This window comes from Lytechinus pictus, unplaced genomic scaffold (assembly GCF_037042905.1).
Source record: "Lytechinus pictus isolate F3 Inbred unplaced genomic scaffold, Lp3.0 scaffold_19, whole genome shotgun sequence".
NCBI classification, from domain to species: Eukaryota; Metazoa; Echinodermata; class Echinoidea; order Temnopleuroida; family Toxopneustidae; genus Lytechinus; species Lytechinus pictus.
Window position 1 is genome coordinate 6,507,395 of NW_026974140.1, and position 15,689 is coordinate 6,523,083.

The following is a 15,689-nucleotide window of genomic DNA, read 5'->3' on the forward strand; positions in this document are numbered from 1 at the left end:
ATAACCCCTACTGACTTGAAAACAAATTAAATACATTCAATTGAATACAGCAAATAAAGTTGAATTTTACAAATCAAAGAAAAAAATTGAAAGTAAGGCTGAAAATGAATTAAAATGATTGAAATGAATTGGATTTCAACTGAATGGAATAGAAAGGAACTGAACACATAGGACTAAAATTGATGAACTTGAGTAGAATGGAGTGGACTGTAATTATGAGTAACAATTTATTATTAGGTTTCACCCTTCTTCTTCCTCCTTCTTTTTTTTTTCATCTTCTCCCCCTCCCCCTCCACTTCCTTCTTCTTTACTTTGTCTATTTTTGCTCCTTTTTAATTTTTTTCTTCATATTCTTTTTCTCCCTCATTCTCCTCCTCCTCCGTCTTCTCCTCATCACACTCACTATCTGACTACTCACATATAATCTGAAGCATTCTCTAATTGTAATTTCTTCTTCATCTCTTCATCACACTCACTATCTGACTACTCACATATAATCTGAAGCATTCTCTAATTGTAATTTCTTCTTCATCTCCTCATCACACTCACTATCTGACTACTCACATATAATCTGAAGCATTCTCTAATTGTAATTTCTTCTTCATCTCTTCATCACACTCACTATCTGACTACTCACATATAATCTGAAGCATTCTCTAATTGTAATTTCTTCTTCATCTCTTCATCACACTCACTATCTGACTACTCACATATAATCTGAAGCATTCTCTAATTGTAATTTCTTCTTCATCTCCTCATCACACTCACTATCGGACTACTCACATATAATCTGAAGCATTCTCTAATTGTAATTTCTTCTTAATCTCTTCATCACACTCACTATCTGACTACTCACATATAATCTGAAGCATTCTCTAATTGTAATTTCTTCTTCATCTCTTCATCACACTCACTATCGGACTACTCACATACATGTATAATCTGAAGCATTCTCTAATTGTAATTTCTTCTTCATCTCTTCATCACTCACTATCTGACTACTCACATATAATCTGAAACATTCTCTCATTGTAATTTCTTCTTCATCTCTTCATCACACTCACTATCTGACTACTCACATATAATCTGAAGCATTCTCTAATTGTAATTTCTTCTTCATCTCTTCATCACACTCACTATCTGACTACTCACATATAATCTGAAGCATTCTCTAATTGTAATTTCTTCTTCATCTCCTCATCACACTCACTATCGGACTACTCACATATAATCTGAAGCATTCTCTAATTGTAATTTCTTCTTCATCTCTTCATCACACTCACTATCTGACTACTCACATATAATCTGAAGCATTCTCTAATTGTAATTTCTTCTTCATCTCCTCATCACACTCACTATCGGACTACTCACATATAATCTGAAGCATTCTCTAATTGTAATTTCTTCTTCATCTCTTCATCACACTCACTATCTGACTACTCACATACATGTATAATCTGAAGCATTCTCTAATTGTAATTTCTTCTTCATCTCTTCATCACACTCACTATCTGACTACTCACATATAATCTGAAGCATTCTCTAATTGTAATTTCTTCTTCATCTCCTCATCACACTCACTATCTGACTACTCACATATAATCTGAAGCATTCTCTAATTGTAATTTCTTCTTCATCTCTTCATCACACTCACTATCGGACTACTCACATATAATCTGAAACATTCTCTAATTGTAATTTCTTCTTCATCTCCTCATCACACTCACTATCTGACTACTCACATATAATCTGAAGCATTCTCTAATTGTAATTTCTTCTTCATCTCTTCATCACACTCACTATCGGACTACTCACATACATGTATAATCTGAAGCATTCTCTAATTGTAATTTCTTCTTCATCTCTTCATCACACTCACTATCTGACTACTCACATATAATCTGAAGCATTCTCTAATTGTAATTTCTTCTTCATCTCTTCATCACACTCACTATCTGACTACTCACATATAATCTGAAGCATTCTCTAATTGTAATTTCTTCTTCATCTCTTCATCACACTCACTATCGGACTACTCACATATAATCTGAAGCATTCTCTAATTGTAATTTCTTCTTCATCTCTTCATCACACTCACTATCGGACTACTCACATATAATCTGAAGCATTCTCTAATTGTAATTTCTTCTTCATCTCTTCATCACACTCACTATCTGACTACTCACATATAATCTGAAGCATTCTCTAATTGTAATTTCTTCCTCATCTCTTCATCACACTCACTATCTGACTACTCACATATAATCTGAAGCATTCTCTAATTGTAATTTCTTCTTCATCTCTTCATCACACTCACTATCTGACTACTCACATATAATCTGAAGCATTCTCTAATTGTAATTTCTTCTTCATCTCTTCATCACACTCACTATCTGACTACTCACATATAATCTGAAGCATTCTCTAATTGTCATTTCTTCTTCATCTCTTCATCACACTCACTATCTGACTACTCACATATAATCTGAAGCATTCTCTAATTGTAATTTCTTCTTAATCTCTTCATCACACTCACTATCTGACTACTCACATATAATCTGAAGCATTCTCTAATTGTAATTTCTTCTTCATCTCTTCATCACACTCACTATCTGACTACTCACATATAATCTGAAGCATTCTCTAATTGTAATTTCTTCTTCATCTCTTCATCACACTCACTATCTGACTACTCACATATAATCTGAAGCATTCTCCAGCTGTAATTTCTTCTTCATCTCCTCATCCAATCCAGCCAGCATGTAATAGAAGATGTGAAAATTCTCTTCTCCAGGATTCTGAAAGACCACTCTGGACTTCTCCAATAGATACTCAGAGATCTTGGCCCCCATCACTGAAAAAAAAAAACATTTATGTAAAAATGAGTACTTCTATCAAGATAACGTCTTCATCTTCTTTTTTTCTTCCTCCTCTTTTTCTTCTTCTCATCCAAGTAAGCACCTATGCACCATCATGGTGTTTCATTCCCTGGAACTGATTAATTTCCAGATCAGATTTATTATAAATTTCCCCTAGTTCCATTGTTTCATGATGCATGATCATTCATACATAGGTGTAGTTGTTGATAAATGAATGTCAATCTTCATATTTTTGCATTCATTAATGCGTTATGTCAGTTATTTACATGTAATTTGAGAAAATAAAATATTTGCTTCAAACATTTGTATCAGGTGCTTTAGGAATATTAACCCACGTAATGAGTATCGCATGTTGATACTCCAAATGATTAGTAATTTGCAAGGTTGTTAATTTCAGTTATTATTTCCAAGTGCTCATTATATCTTGATTTTGATTGAAAAATGTAACTGGTCAGTGTCAGGAAAGAAATTTAATTATAGAGTATTTCAGTTGAGTTCAGACATGTGTTTAAAATATTTACTTGGTCCAGCTTATGGTAGGCCTATAGACAATTGTATATGTACATATGTTTTGAATGTTTCAAAAGCAAGCGTTGGGAACGTTTGATACCCCCCCCCTAGAGTCCAAGATCAGGTGGATGTCATATTTTGTTCAAGTGTTAGACATATTTCGTACTAGCTAAGCATCTTCATACAGGTGTCATAAATAGTTAATACTGTGCTTTAGCATTGAAGAATGTAGATGTACAGATGCACAGGAAGTCTTTTTGTTATTAAGAATGTGTTGCTTTATGCACTCATCTGCTATAAAAATTCTTTGAATTAAGTTATAGAAATTTTACAGTTATTCCTAGTAACGGTAGGGTATATTAGGAGGTTAGTTTCAATAATTCAAGGAGAACCACCTAAGCTAGAATAGACTACAGACATTCGTATAGGCAGTCTAAGTTATAACTGAAGGGACTACGTCGGTGACGAGATAACGACCCCAGCTGCCACCGGTTCTCCACCGACATGTTTTCGTCAAAACTCATGTCATCATTGGGGGCTCGATCTCGTCCACTAATTCGTTGAAGCCACATCTCTGATCTGGGGGTTACTCATCAAAGGGGCAACACAGTCTGCGGAGGCCGAGGCCGAGTGGAAGAGACATCGCTAGCTGCGGAGGCCAGGAACTGGACCGACCACCAGGGCCGAGTGGGGCATGTCAGGCCAGATGAGACGATGGGGGCTAGAGTCAACGATTACCGTTAAGTTAAGTTGTATTTTGTTTTATCCATGTACATTTTCATGTACAAATTATTGTAAAACCATCAAAAGAGAACATCAGAAAGATTGAAGAGATATGATTAAATCTTTTTAATAACTGTATTTATCAGTTTCACGTATTCTTTTTTGGTGTCAAGCAGCAGTAAGTAAATAATTAAAAAAAAGTCACTTCCCACGTGACAATTTGGAGGTCCCACCGAGACACTGCTGCTTGAAATAATTCAAAATTATTTAGGAAAGAAATTAATCTGTGGTCATCTTTCCAAATGGATACTTTATTGATGGTCTATTGGTAATAGCTCTTAAAAAGTATTTCTCCCCAAGGTGTGCATTGAAGCCTTGGTACTAATCATACTTGCTATGCTTGAATTTACATTTGGATAGTACGATGAATTATTGTGGGAAATTTTCAGTGAGAAAATATACTTCATACCTTTTTTCGGCCGGGTAAACAGCATTTAGGGAAAGCAGGCCCTGTTTTAATGCTATGGTATATAGTGGGCTGTTGGTCGTTAGGATAAAGGATATGTCGGGAAGAACTGTTTGTTCTTAATTCACATAATTACTGTCTATTCTTACGGGTAACTCGTTGGCAGGGTAGCAAGTATTGTATGTTACAGACTGTGAATTTGTATGTGTGAAGTGGGCTTTGTTGTTCGCATGGTTGAATAATTGTATGCTCGTGGAGATACGATTTCTAGTGCGGTGCTTGTACTAGGGTTCGGCATTTGGTTGCCAGGTTAAAGCTATTGTTGCTTTGTTTTGCGGACGCCTTTCACAATTCAAGTCTGGTTGCTAGGTTTTTGGAATTCATTCAATATGGCTAGCATAGAGAAAATGAAGGAGTTTTCTACTTTAGGTAGGGAGATGGGACTTAGTGGTGGCGAATTGAGTAGTTTTGTCACAGATTCGATGGAACGTGAACGAGAACGTGAAAAGGAAGTTCATGAATTGCGCTTGGCCCAAATTAAAATTGAACAGGCAAAATTAGAGGAACGCCCTCTTGAGTTCAGTGGGATTAAGTTGAAGGTAGGAAAGTTTGACGAATCAACTGACAGTTTTGATTCTTACATAACAAAGTTTGAATTGTTAATGGATAGTCAGAACGTACCAAAACAAGTTAGGTGCTTGCATTTAATTTCAAATCTGACTGGAAAATCGCTGGATGTAGTGAATAGAATGAATAGCACTGATCGCACCGATTATGATAGGGTAAAGCGTGAGCTTATGGAATATTTCCATCTTACTGAGAATGGTTATAGAAAGAAATTCAGGTCGGTAAGACCAAATAGGGAAGAGCGCCCAAAACAGTTTGCTGTTCGGATGAAAGGATACTTTGATAAGTGGTTGGATTTGTCTGGTGTTGGTGATTACGATTCCCTGGTCGATTTGGTTGTTAGGGAGCAATTTTTGGATTGTTGTCCCAGAGAGGTAGTTGGATTCTTGAAGGAAAGGAATTGTGGGAAGTTACATGAGATGGTTGAATGTGCTGAGATATATGTGCATGCGCATGGATTGCATACTTTCATTGGTCATAGAAATGATAAATTCAATCCTAAGAATCAGAACCAAAGACAGAATCAAAATCAGAAACAGAAATTAAGTCAGATCCATAACACTAAATCAGTATTAGGTCCACAGGCAGATAGGAAGCCCAAGTATGCTAGTTCAACGAAAAATAGCACAAAACCTAGCTATGGTAATAGCGGTACAAAGAATGGATGTTATATGTGTGGTAGTCCGAATCATTTGAAATGGAATTGTCCAATGAAGCCCATAGTTCATTCAGCTCAGGCTATGAGTGTGGAGGACACTCCACTGGATAGTGTTAGGTCAGAAAATTCGGGTTTACATTTGAATAGGAATGAGAATTTTATGTCAATAGGAACTTTGCGTTCAGACGATAGGGCTAGTAGTCAGTCAAAATCCACTGGATTTGTTGAAAGTTCAGCTGGATGTGTTCTCATAGGCAATCCAATGATTACAGTTCCGTCAGAAAGTGAGAGTGTTGAAACGCTTGGTATGGCATACGATGAGGTTGGTGCAATGATTGATGATATGCCAGTTGTTTCGGGTAGGTTGTTACCCAAGAACAAGCCTGTTTCCGTGCTGAAGGATTCTGGGAGTAGTACAAGTGTAGTGAGAACGAGTTTAGTATTAGACAATCAGTTCACGGGAGTGATTCAGTTAGTTAGGCTGATAGATGGTACTCTGAGACGTTTTCCTAGGGCAAATATCATGCTAGATAGTCCCTATTTCATTGGAGAAATCAATGCCTTGTGTATGCCCAATTGTTTGTGTGACGTCATTATTGGCAATGATGTGAAGGGGGCACGTGAGCCCAAGGATCCTGACCTGCAATGGGTGCCTAGTATAGTTCAAAAGGCGAATAGTTCCGATGTTGATGATCGGGTATCCGAAGTTGATATGCAAAGTTCGGAAGTTGTGTCGAGTTCGGAAGATAATGTTCAGGTTTCCAAAATGGATGAGTCTGTTACGAAAGTGGATGAGGTTTTGGATGATGTGCCTTCATGTGTGGATGAGGCGATGGCTGTTGAAACTAGAGCACAAAAGCAAAGTCAATCTAAACCTAAACAAGATTTGAAAGTAAGAGACTCGGGAGTAAAAGTGAAGTCGGAGGACTTTTTGCGAGAGCAAAAGGATGATTTGTCACTTAAGCCTTTGTGGAACAAGGTGAATGATATCGAGACTAAATCGAGATTCTTGTTCATGTCAGAGAAGAATTGTCTTTATCGACAAGAAAGGGATATGAGAAATCCAAGTGTTGGTGTTGGTCCCAAGTTAGTGGTTGTTCCAAAGACACACAGGTCTGAGATTATGCGAATTGCCCATGATTCATTGTTTGGTGGACATCTCGGCATTAACAATACATTGTCAAAGGTTAAAGCCCAGTTTTATTGGCCAAGTATGTATGAGGATGTTGCCAATTTCTGCCGATCATGTGACGTGTGTCAGAAGACTGTTAGTAAAGGGAGAGTCCCCAAAACGACTCTCGGTAAGTTACCGATAGTTGGCGTCCCATTTCAACGAATTGCGATAGATTTAATGGGTCCATTCATTCCATCTGCAAGAGGACATACTCACATCTTAACGATAGTAGATTATGCGACTAGATATGTAGAAGCTATACCATTGAAATCAATATCGACTGTAGATGTAGCTGAGGCATTAGTCACTGTGTATAGTAGGGTAGGTGTTCCTTGTGAAGTGATGTCAGACTTAGGTACACAATTTGTATCTGATTTAATGAGGAAGGTGTCACAGTTGTTATCAGTCAAACAAATAACAAGCTCTAGATACCATCCGATGTGTAATGGCCTTGTAGAGAGGTACAATGGAGTAATTAAGACAGCTTTGAGGCGTCTTTGTTCTGAGGAGCCACGTCAGTGGGACAGGTACTTACCTGCTTTGTTGTTTGCTCTGCGAGAAGCACCCAGTTCGAGCCTGGGGTTTTCTCCATTTGAATTACTCTATGGTAGACATGTGAGAGGTCCAATGGATATTTTGAGAGAATTATGGACGAATGAGAGTATTGACGCAGAGTTAGGTAACGAGTATGAATACGTAATTGACTTAAGGAAGCGGTTGGTCGAGTCTTGGCAATTGGCGCAAGACACTTTGAAATCCTCCGCAAAGAGGTACAAAGGTTATTATGATCGAAATGCGAAGAAAAGGAAGTTGATTGTTGGTGATGAGGTCTTGATACTTTTACCTACTGTTCATAACAAGTTACTAGTGGAATGGCAAGGACCATTTAAGGTTGTTGGTACCAAGTTTGACTATGATTATGTTGTCGACGTCAATGGTGTGAGGAAGACATATCATATCAATCTTCTCAGGCGATATGTTCGTAGGGAAGAAGAGGTGGCTGCTAGCTGTTTTGATGTTGGTACTTTCAATGTTAAGGATAAAGAAGAGGGAGAGATGATAGATGAGTGTATTGGAGATGCGCCTGATATGCCATGCTCATTACAAAAGGAGTTTGTGAGTCATGTTCATGTTGATGAAAGACTAGATAAGGATTGTAAGGATGAAGTTCGAGATTTGTTGTGTGAATACCAGGATGTATTCACGGATGTTCCCAAGAAAACTTCAGTGGCTGAATGTAAAATTCATTTGACAAGTAATGAACCTGTTCGTTCTCCCCCTTATAGGGTACCCCAAGCTGTAGAGGGTGAAATAAGGAAGGAGGTTGAGTCGATGTTGAAGTTAGGGGTTATTGAGCCTTCGGATTCGCCTTATGCGCATCCGATTGTGATGGTGAGGAAACCGGATGGTTCAAACCGGTTTTGCATAGATTTCCGGCGCCTTAATAAGATAACCGTGTTCGATCCCGAACCGATGCCTAATCAGCAAGGTCTATTCGCTTCTCTTGCGAAAAGCAAATATTTCAGTAAAATAGATCTCACTAAAGGGTATTGGTAGATTCCCATGAAAGAGTCAGATAAGGCTAAGACTGCATTTCTCACCCCCATCGGTCAATATCAGTTTAAATACATGCCTTTTGGGTTAGTCACTGCTGGAGCTCAGTTTACTAGGATGATGAGGATAGTTCTGAAAGACATTCCCAATGTAGTTAACTACATAGATGACATATTAGTATATACAGAGACCTGGGAAGAGCATGTCGAAACAGTAGAGAAAGTCTTGTGTAAGTTAAGAGAAGCCAATCTGGCTGCACGTCCCTCTAAGTGTTTTATAGGGTTTAGTTCGATAGACTTCCTAGGACACGAGTTAGGAGATGGGGCGATTCATACTAGTAGTAGGCTTACACAGAAAGTGATCGAAACCCCAAGACCAGAAAATAAGAAACAAGTCCGTTCGTTTCTTGGTCTGACCGGATACTATAGGGATTATATTCCCGGGTATGCCGATTTAGCATTGCCTCTTACTAACCTAACACGTAAGGGTAGCCCAGGGAAGGTTAAGTGGGGTATGGAAGAGGAAGAAGCTTTCCATAAGCTTAAGGATTGTCTAACAAAACCCCCTGTATTGAAACTCCCAGACTTTGACAAGATGTTTATCTTAAAGGTAGACGCGTCAGACACAGGGTTAGGGGCGGTGCTCATGCAGGAAAGTGACGGGGAAGAATTCCCAATTGCTTATGGTAGTAAGAAATTATTGCCAAGGGAAACAAGGTACTCCACGATAGAAAAGGAGTGCTTGGCCATTGTGTGGGCCATTCGTAAATTCGAATATTTCTTGTATGGTAGGGAATTCGAAGTTCATACAGATCACAAACCTTTGCTTTACATTCAAAGTAATAAAATGGCAAATAAACGCATAATGAGATGGAGCTTATTACTCCAAGAGCATAGGTTTCGGCTAGTCTCTGTTAAGGGAAATGAAAACCAAGCCGCTGATCTTATGAGCAGACTTGTGTAAACAAAGTCTTTTATTATGGCTTATGTTTGATATTTATTCTAGAAATATGGTTCAGAATTTACTTAATTATATATATACTCATGTAAATATATTTACATACACTGTATGTTTATATACACTAAATAATATTTGAGAAAGAAAAATGAGAAATTCATTAATCATAACTGAATGTTTATATATATTCCTGTCATGTAAAAGAAGCCATAAGGCCATTTTTTTTTTTATATATATACAATGCTTTGTTTGATGCATAAGTATTTTGCAGATATTCATGATCTTTTTATCATTTATTCCAGGTATCCTTGGATCTTCGAAGCTAATCACAATCGCAACTCAATTACAATTCGCGATTAGAAATTAGAATAGGGATTTACGTTAGTAGGGCTTACCTGTGAATTTAGTTAGAATAGGGAAACTTATAGGTCATTTAGTTTAGGAAGTTAGGAAATAAGATTGTAAAATTATATTTTTGTTGTACTTTATATAAAATATGTATGCAATGAAAACAAAACGGAAAGAGTCGCTTGTTCGTAAGAAGTCTTAAACAAAAAAAATCTTAAAGAGTTGTTGATATTCTAAAACAGGCACTTTCATTGTACAAAATACATATTTATGTGTTAGAATATGCTGTATTCGTACAAGTGCTATTCAAATTCGTTTAATGAAAATATTGCGAATCAGTAACTGTGTTTGAAATATAAAATTTGTTTCTTTAATCGATTATTTAAAAAAAATAAAATTAAGCAAGAACATAACGTTGAATTCAAATATGTTAAACATGAAACGGTTGAAACTTTGTAACCATTTTTGAAGTAATTTATGTACACAAAAATATGAATTTTTGAAAACTGAATGGCATTGCAATAATTTTAATTTACTTGAATGTTTAAAAAAAAAAATGCTGATTTTGAGAAGAATACTGATTTTACATACATAAAGCAATGTTTTAAGGATTATGAAGTACTTTCATTTATTGAAATATACAATGCTATGAAAGTGGTAACAAACACTGCACTTTGTTTTAAAAGAAGTTGTGTTCGGAAAGATTACTGAATTTAAACAGTTATTTGACAAAGCAAAGTAAGAAAGGATTGTAAATTCTAATGCGCTTTGCAGAATTTAAATGATATTTTGAAACTGAAAGTGAAATTGATCTTTTACAAAACTAAAAAGCTTAGATGATTTGATATGAAATGGTTTTGTATAATGCATTTGGCATATATGTTATGCTGGTATAAAAATCGATTATTACTTGTGTTTTTGGAAATAGTGTTATGAAAGCTTAGTCAATGCTTTGAAAGTAAATTTCTTTAACGGATGTAATTCAGGTTCCCTTAATTTCATCTTAAGGTGGGGGATATTGTCAGGAAAGAAATTTAATTATAGAGTATTTCAGTTGAGTTCAGACATGTGTTTAAAATATTTACTTGGTCCAGCTTATGGAAGGCCTATAGACAATTGTATATGTACATATGTTTTGAATGTTTCAAAAGCAAGCGTTGGGAACGTTTGATACCCCCCCCCCTAGAGTCCAAGATCAGGTGGATGTCATATTTTGTTCAAGTGTTAGACATATTTCGTACTAGCTAAGCATCTTCATACAGGTGTCATAAATAGTTAATACTGTGCTTTAGCATTGAAGAATGTAGATGTACAGATGCACAGGAAGTCTTTTTGTTATTAAGAATGTGTTGCTTTATGCACTCATCTGCTATAAAAATTCTTTGAATTACGTTATAGAAATTTTACAGTTATTCCTAGTAACGGTAGGGTATATTAGGAGGTTAGTTTCAATAATTCAAGGAGAACCACCTAAGCTAGAATAGACTACAGACGTTCGTATAGGCAGTCTAAGTTATAACTGAAGGGACTACGTCGGTGACGAGATAACGACCCCAGCTGCCACCGGTTCTCCACCGACATGTTTTCGTCAAAACTCATGTCATCATTGGGGGCTCGATCCCGTCCACTAATTCGTTGAAGCCACATCTCTGATCTGGGGGTTACTCATCAAAGGGGCAACACAGTCTGCGGAGGCCGAGGCCGAGTGGAAGAGACATCGCTAGCTGCGGAGGCCAGGAACTGGACCGACCACCAGGGCCGAGTGGGGCATGTCAGGCCAGATGAGACGATGGGGGCTAGAGTCAACGATTACCGTTAAGTTAAGTTGTATTTTGTTTTATCCATGTACATTTTCATGTACAAATTATTGTAAAACCATCAAAAGAGAACATCAGAAAGATTGAAGAGATATGATTAAATCTTTTTAATAACTGTATTTATCAGTTTCACGTATTCTTTTTTGGTGTCAAGCAGCAGTAAGTAAATAATTAAAAAAAAGTCACTTCCCACGTGACAGTCAGTATGAGAGCTCAAAATTAAATTCACATGTATTAATATTTTTAGTAAAAGTGAAATAATATTTTTGATGTGTTCATGTAACCGTACCTGTTCCTTCCTTGAATTTAAGTTGGATGTATTTTCCAAAGCGACTTGAGTTATCATTCATGACTGTTTGTGCATTACCAAACGCTTCTAATAAGGGGTTAACCTGAGGAAATGATACAGAAAATCAGAAATAATGATTTCAACAAATTATAACAACAGAGTCAGAACTCAATTTTCCAGCACTAAAAATATCACATATTTTTACAGAAATTCATGAATTTTACAATATCTTTGGGAAATATTTTCATACAAAAATTCATAAAACAAAAAAAAGTATTTTGTATAAAGTTCATTAGAAATAAATATGTTTTTTAGTACACGTAGCTTTATACTTTTAGATATATATGCATACATCTATATCTTATCCTTTTAACTTTGAGTGTTAATTTGAAAGTTTTCATATAAATCTTTTAGGTTAAACCTTGAAGTAATAATATTGGAATACCTTTTAGATTAGATCTTGATTCAAGTTGAAATTGCAATACCTATCCATGCCTATATCATTAATGAAGATACTTAAAATATATAGAAATACTATGTAAAAGTTTGAGAAAAACATCATAGACATGCAACATGATTCCCAAATTCAATGTTTATAGCAATGGAATAATAGATGTCGGGTTCAGATTTAAAGGAGTACTCCGAGCTTAAACTAGTTATATCCTAATAAATAGAGTAAAATTCACAGGGCAAAATGCTGAAAATTTCATCAAAATTTGAATACTGGTACCAAAATTATTGAAGTTTAACATTCATCAATATTTTGTGAAAACAGTAATATGCTTGTTGTCATGAACATTCATTAGGTGGGCTGATGATGTCACATCCCCACTTTCCTTTTTCTTATGTTATTACATGAAATCATAATTATTTCATTTTTTGTCATAGATTTGTGAATAATATGTCTGCCTATAACAAAATAAGTTGCAGCAATACAAATATAATGCTTTTAATCACTTGTAAATCCATTATTTTTAGTTCCTGGAGGAAAAAAATTAAACAAACACATTTTTCATGTAATAAAAAGTGGGGAAATGACATCATCAGTTTGCTGATTGAATATTCAAGAGGACATGCATAGAACTGTTTTACGAAAATAATACAAATCTTAATGTCAAAACTTTGTTTTTCCTTGTCCGATTTTGATCAAATTTTTAGTGTTGCATATATCTGATTTTTCTTTATCTGTTCAAAATCTTCTTATTTTCAGCCTAGAGAACCCCCTTTAAGAAAAAAGTTAATGTTGGTACAGTTCATGTAACACTTACCTGTAAGATTTGTTGTTCGAGCTGTGATTTTCCCTTGCATAGTTCAATGAGCTGTTTAATAATCAGTTTTGTACTCTCCGTTTTCCCAGCTCCACTCTCCCCACTATAAAGACCAATCACAGAGAGAATATCATATTATAAAATAATCAAACTTCAGTATGAATACCAGTATATAAATTCATTCTGCAAAACACACACTCTACACTGCCCACCATCCAATATCAATTTTCTTATAAATAATCAGAAAACCTACCAGCCTGATTGTTGACAATTTTCCCCACTAAAAGACAACTAAACATCACAAATGCTAGTTTGCTTCTGTCGCCTATTGTACATTTATACTAGATTACTAGGGAGTTTGCTACACAACAAACAACGGATTCAAGAACACAGAAAATACATTTTCAAATACCCTTCAGGACAATGAACAACCAAGAAGTATCTATTGAAAATTGGTGAATCAAAACAGCAGTTTCGTCCTGGACTCTCAACAAACAATATATTTTGTCAGCTCCGAAACTTTGAGACGAAACTGCTAATTCTGGTTCACCAATTTTTGACAAACGAAATCAAATATCTCATAAATATATACCATTAAATTATTTGTATGTCAAGAGAAATCAGATATTGAATCCACCTTAACAATATCTTAGGTAAAAAAAAAATTCTAAGAAATTTAAAAGGAAGTCTTTTTCTGAACAATTCCAAATATTGTAATAATTTATTTAATGTGGGCAGTTAAACCACTGGTATGAAAAATTCTATGTTTATATTGAGAAAAGCTGAATCCCTCCCAACCCCTTAAATTTGATTGTCAACATAATGGGAAAATAATTTTATAACCACTACAGTTCTTATACAAATCAATGTAAGCTAAGTTTAAAAAAACATAGCAAGCATAACATCTTTGCAAGCATATTGTGATCATGCAATATCAGGAAACTAAATTGTATTAATTAACTAAAATTGAAGACTGCTTTGAACATAAGATTTGAGTCATTCCAAAATACAGAAAACAGGCCAGTTTCAACTCTCAAAACACACTTATACAACCATAAACCTTAACTTGTCTTATACCATCAACAGCGATTTGAATCCTCTGGAAAAAGTGCTATACAAATCAAATTATCATTATTATTACTATTCTGTTCATAATTCATTTTTGTGCAAATAGCATGATTTATTCGAAATGATGGTTTTACGAACAAAAGATTATTTTGTTATTATCATTATTATTTATTGTTATTATCATCATCATCATCATCATTACCCTCTAGAATAACAGGTTTTTCAATCTACAACTGGGCAGGTTAGATTAAGGGCAACCAATCTATATTAGGGTGGAAGTCCATTCAATTTCATTTATTCACCATATAATAGTAAATGGAGAATGGTGGTGATTTTTTACCTGATTACTAAGGAAGCATGAATGCTTGTAAGCAAGCAACCAGAGGACCGACGGCTAAAGGTCCTCTCCGAGGGACCTGGTAATGAGGATTAATACCTTACCAAAAGGCACTAGCGCACCAAGTGGGGATCGAACCCGGGTCACCGTGATCCGACAACCCCGCTCTCATGAATAATGGGAGAGGACAAAAAGATTTCCCTCTAACGTTTGATCATCAGATGTAAAGTAATCATGATTAATGTTATATTTAATCAAGATAATTTGTTAGAAAGAGACAGTGTAAGATCTCACCTGATGACGATGCATTGATTCTTTTTTCCTCCTACTGCAGTCCCTGAAAGCATAAACTGGTAGGAAAGGTCCGATACTGCGTAGATGTGGGGTGGATTATCATTACGTTTGGACTGTTTGTACTGGTCTGTATACTGTACATAAAAAATAAAAGAAAAAATACAGATCAATATTTTACACATCCCTACTATTTATCAATAAGTTAGAAATCATGTGTTTTGTTAGAATAGATCTCATGAACTACCTGTATACTGTAGGTTAAGTCAAAAGAAATTAAGACACTATTATATACCTACATGTAGATAAAAACTATTGAAGTTTAAATTATACAAATGATTTTTATGGGAAAAATACATGAAAATGCAGATAAGTTACATGCAATTCCTTTGTAATTCCACTTTAACATAACAGCATTACTAGCTCAGTCGGTTAGAGCGCATTTTCGGATAAGATTGTAGATCTCAATGTGAGGGGTTCGAGTCCCGCTCACGCCAAAACGTGTCTAAAAAAAAATCTGATGCAATACTAGCGTTGTGTGTAAGCGTGCCTCGCCATTGTATCCAGTGCAGGTGTGAATGCAGTTTGAAAACACTCCGTCTTGGGAAAGGACGCAAATGTTGGTCCCGTGTATAGGAGAGTCACAACCTATGCACGTTAAAACCGATACGAGTAGGGTGTTTACCCAGTGTATTGCACCTGCCGGTCCCCGTAAAATTCAGG

General features: G+C 35.7%; 2 protein-coding genes across 4 annotated transcripts in view; one reads left to right on the plus strand and one right to left on the minus strand.

Annotated features, from left to right (window-relative positions):
• The window catches only part of LOC129260723 (myosin-IIIb-like), a 72,562-nt gene that overhangs the window by 44,173 nt on the left and 12,700 nt on the right, over window positions 1–15,689 (minus strand). For all 3 annotated transcript variants that reach the window (XM_064114458.1, XM_064114457.1, XM_064114456.1), the window contains exons 3-6: window positions 14,970–15,103; window positions 13,271–13,373; window positions 12,003–12,105; window positions 2,698–2,854 (exon numbers count right to left, since the gene is read on the minus strand). In XM_064114458.1, the coding sequence (XP_063970528.1) occupies window positions 2,698–2,854; window positions 12,003–12,105; window positions 13,271–13,373; window positions 14,970–15,103 (497 nt within the window). The remainder of the gene's footprint in view (window positions 1–2,697; window positions 2,855–12,002; window positions 12,106–13,270; window positions 13,374–14,969; window positions 15,104–15,689) is intronic.
• Window positions 2,951–11,832, plus strand: LOC135157730 (uncharacterized). Its single transcript, XM_064114459.1, has 2 exons — window positions 2,951–7,716; window positions 9,851–11,832. Exons 1-2 carry the CDS (start codon window positions 4,968–4,970, stop codon window positions 9,913–9,915), a joined length of 2,814 nt encoding a protein of 937 aa, XP_063970529.1. The 5' UTR covers window positions 2,951–4,967; the 3' UTR covers window positions 9,916–11,832.

What these genes read in the sequence shown, in the direction of transcription:
- LOC135157730 (XM_064114459.1), top strand. Translation starts at nt 4,968, where the DNA reads ATGGCTAGCATAGAGAAAATGAAGGAGTTTTCTACTTTAGGTAGGGAG. An exon ending in GAGTATTGACGCAGAGTTAG is followed by an intron (nt 7,717 to 9,850) that starts GTAACGAGTATG and finishes CATTTATTCCAG; the next exon opens with GTATCCTTGGATCTTCGAAG.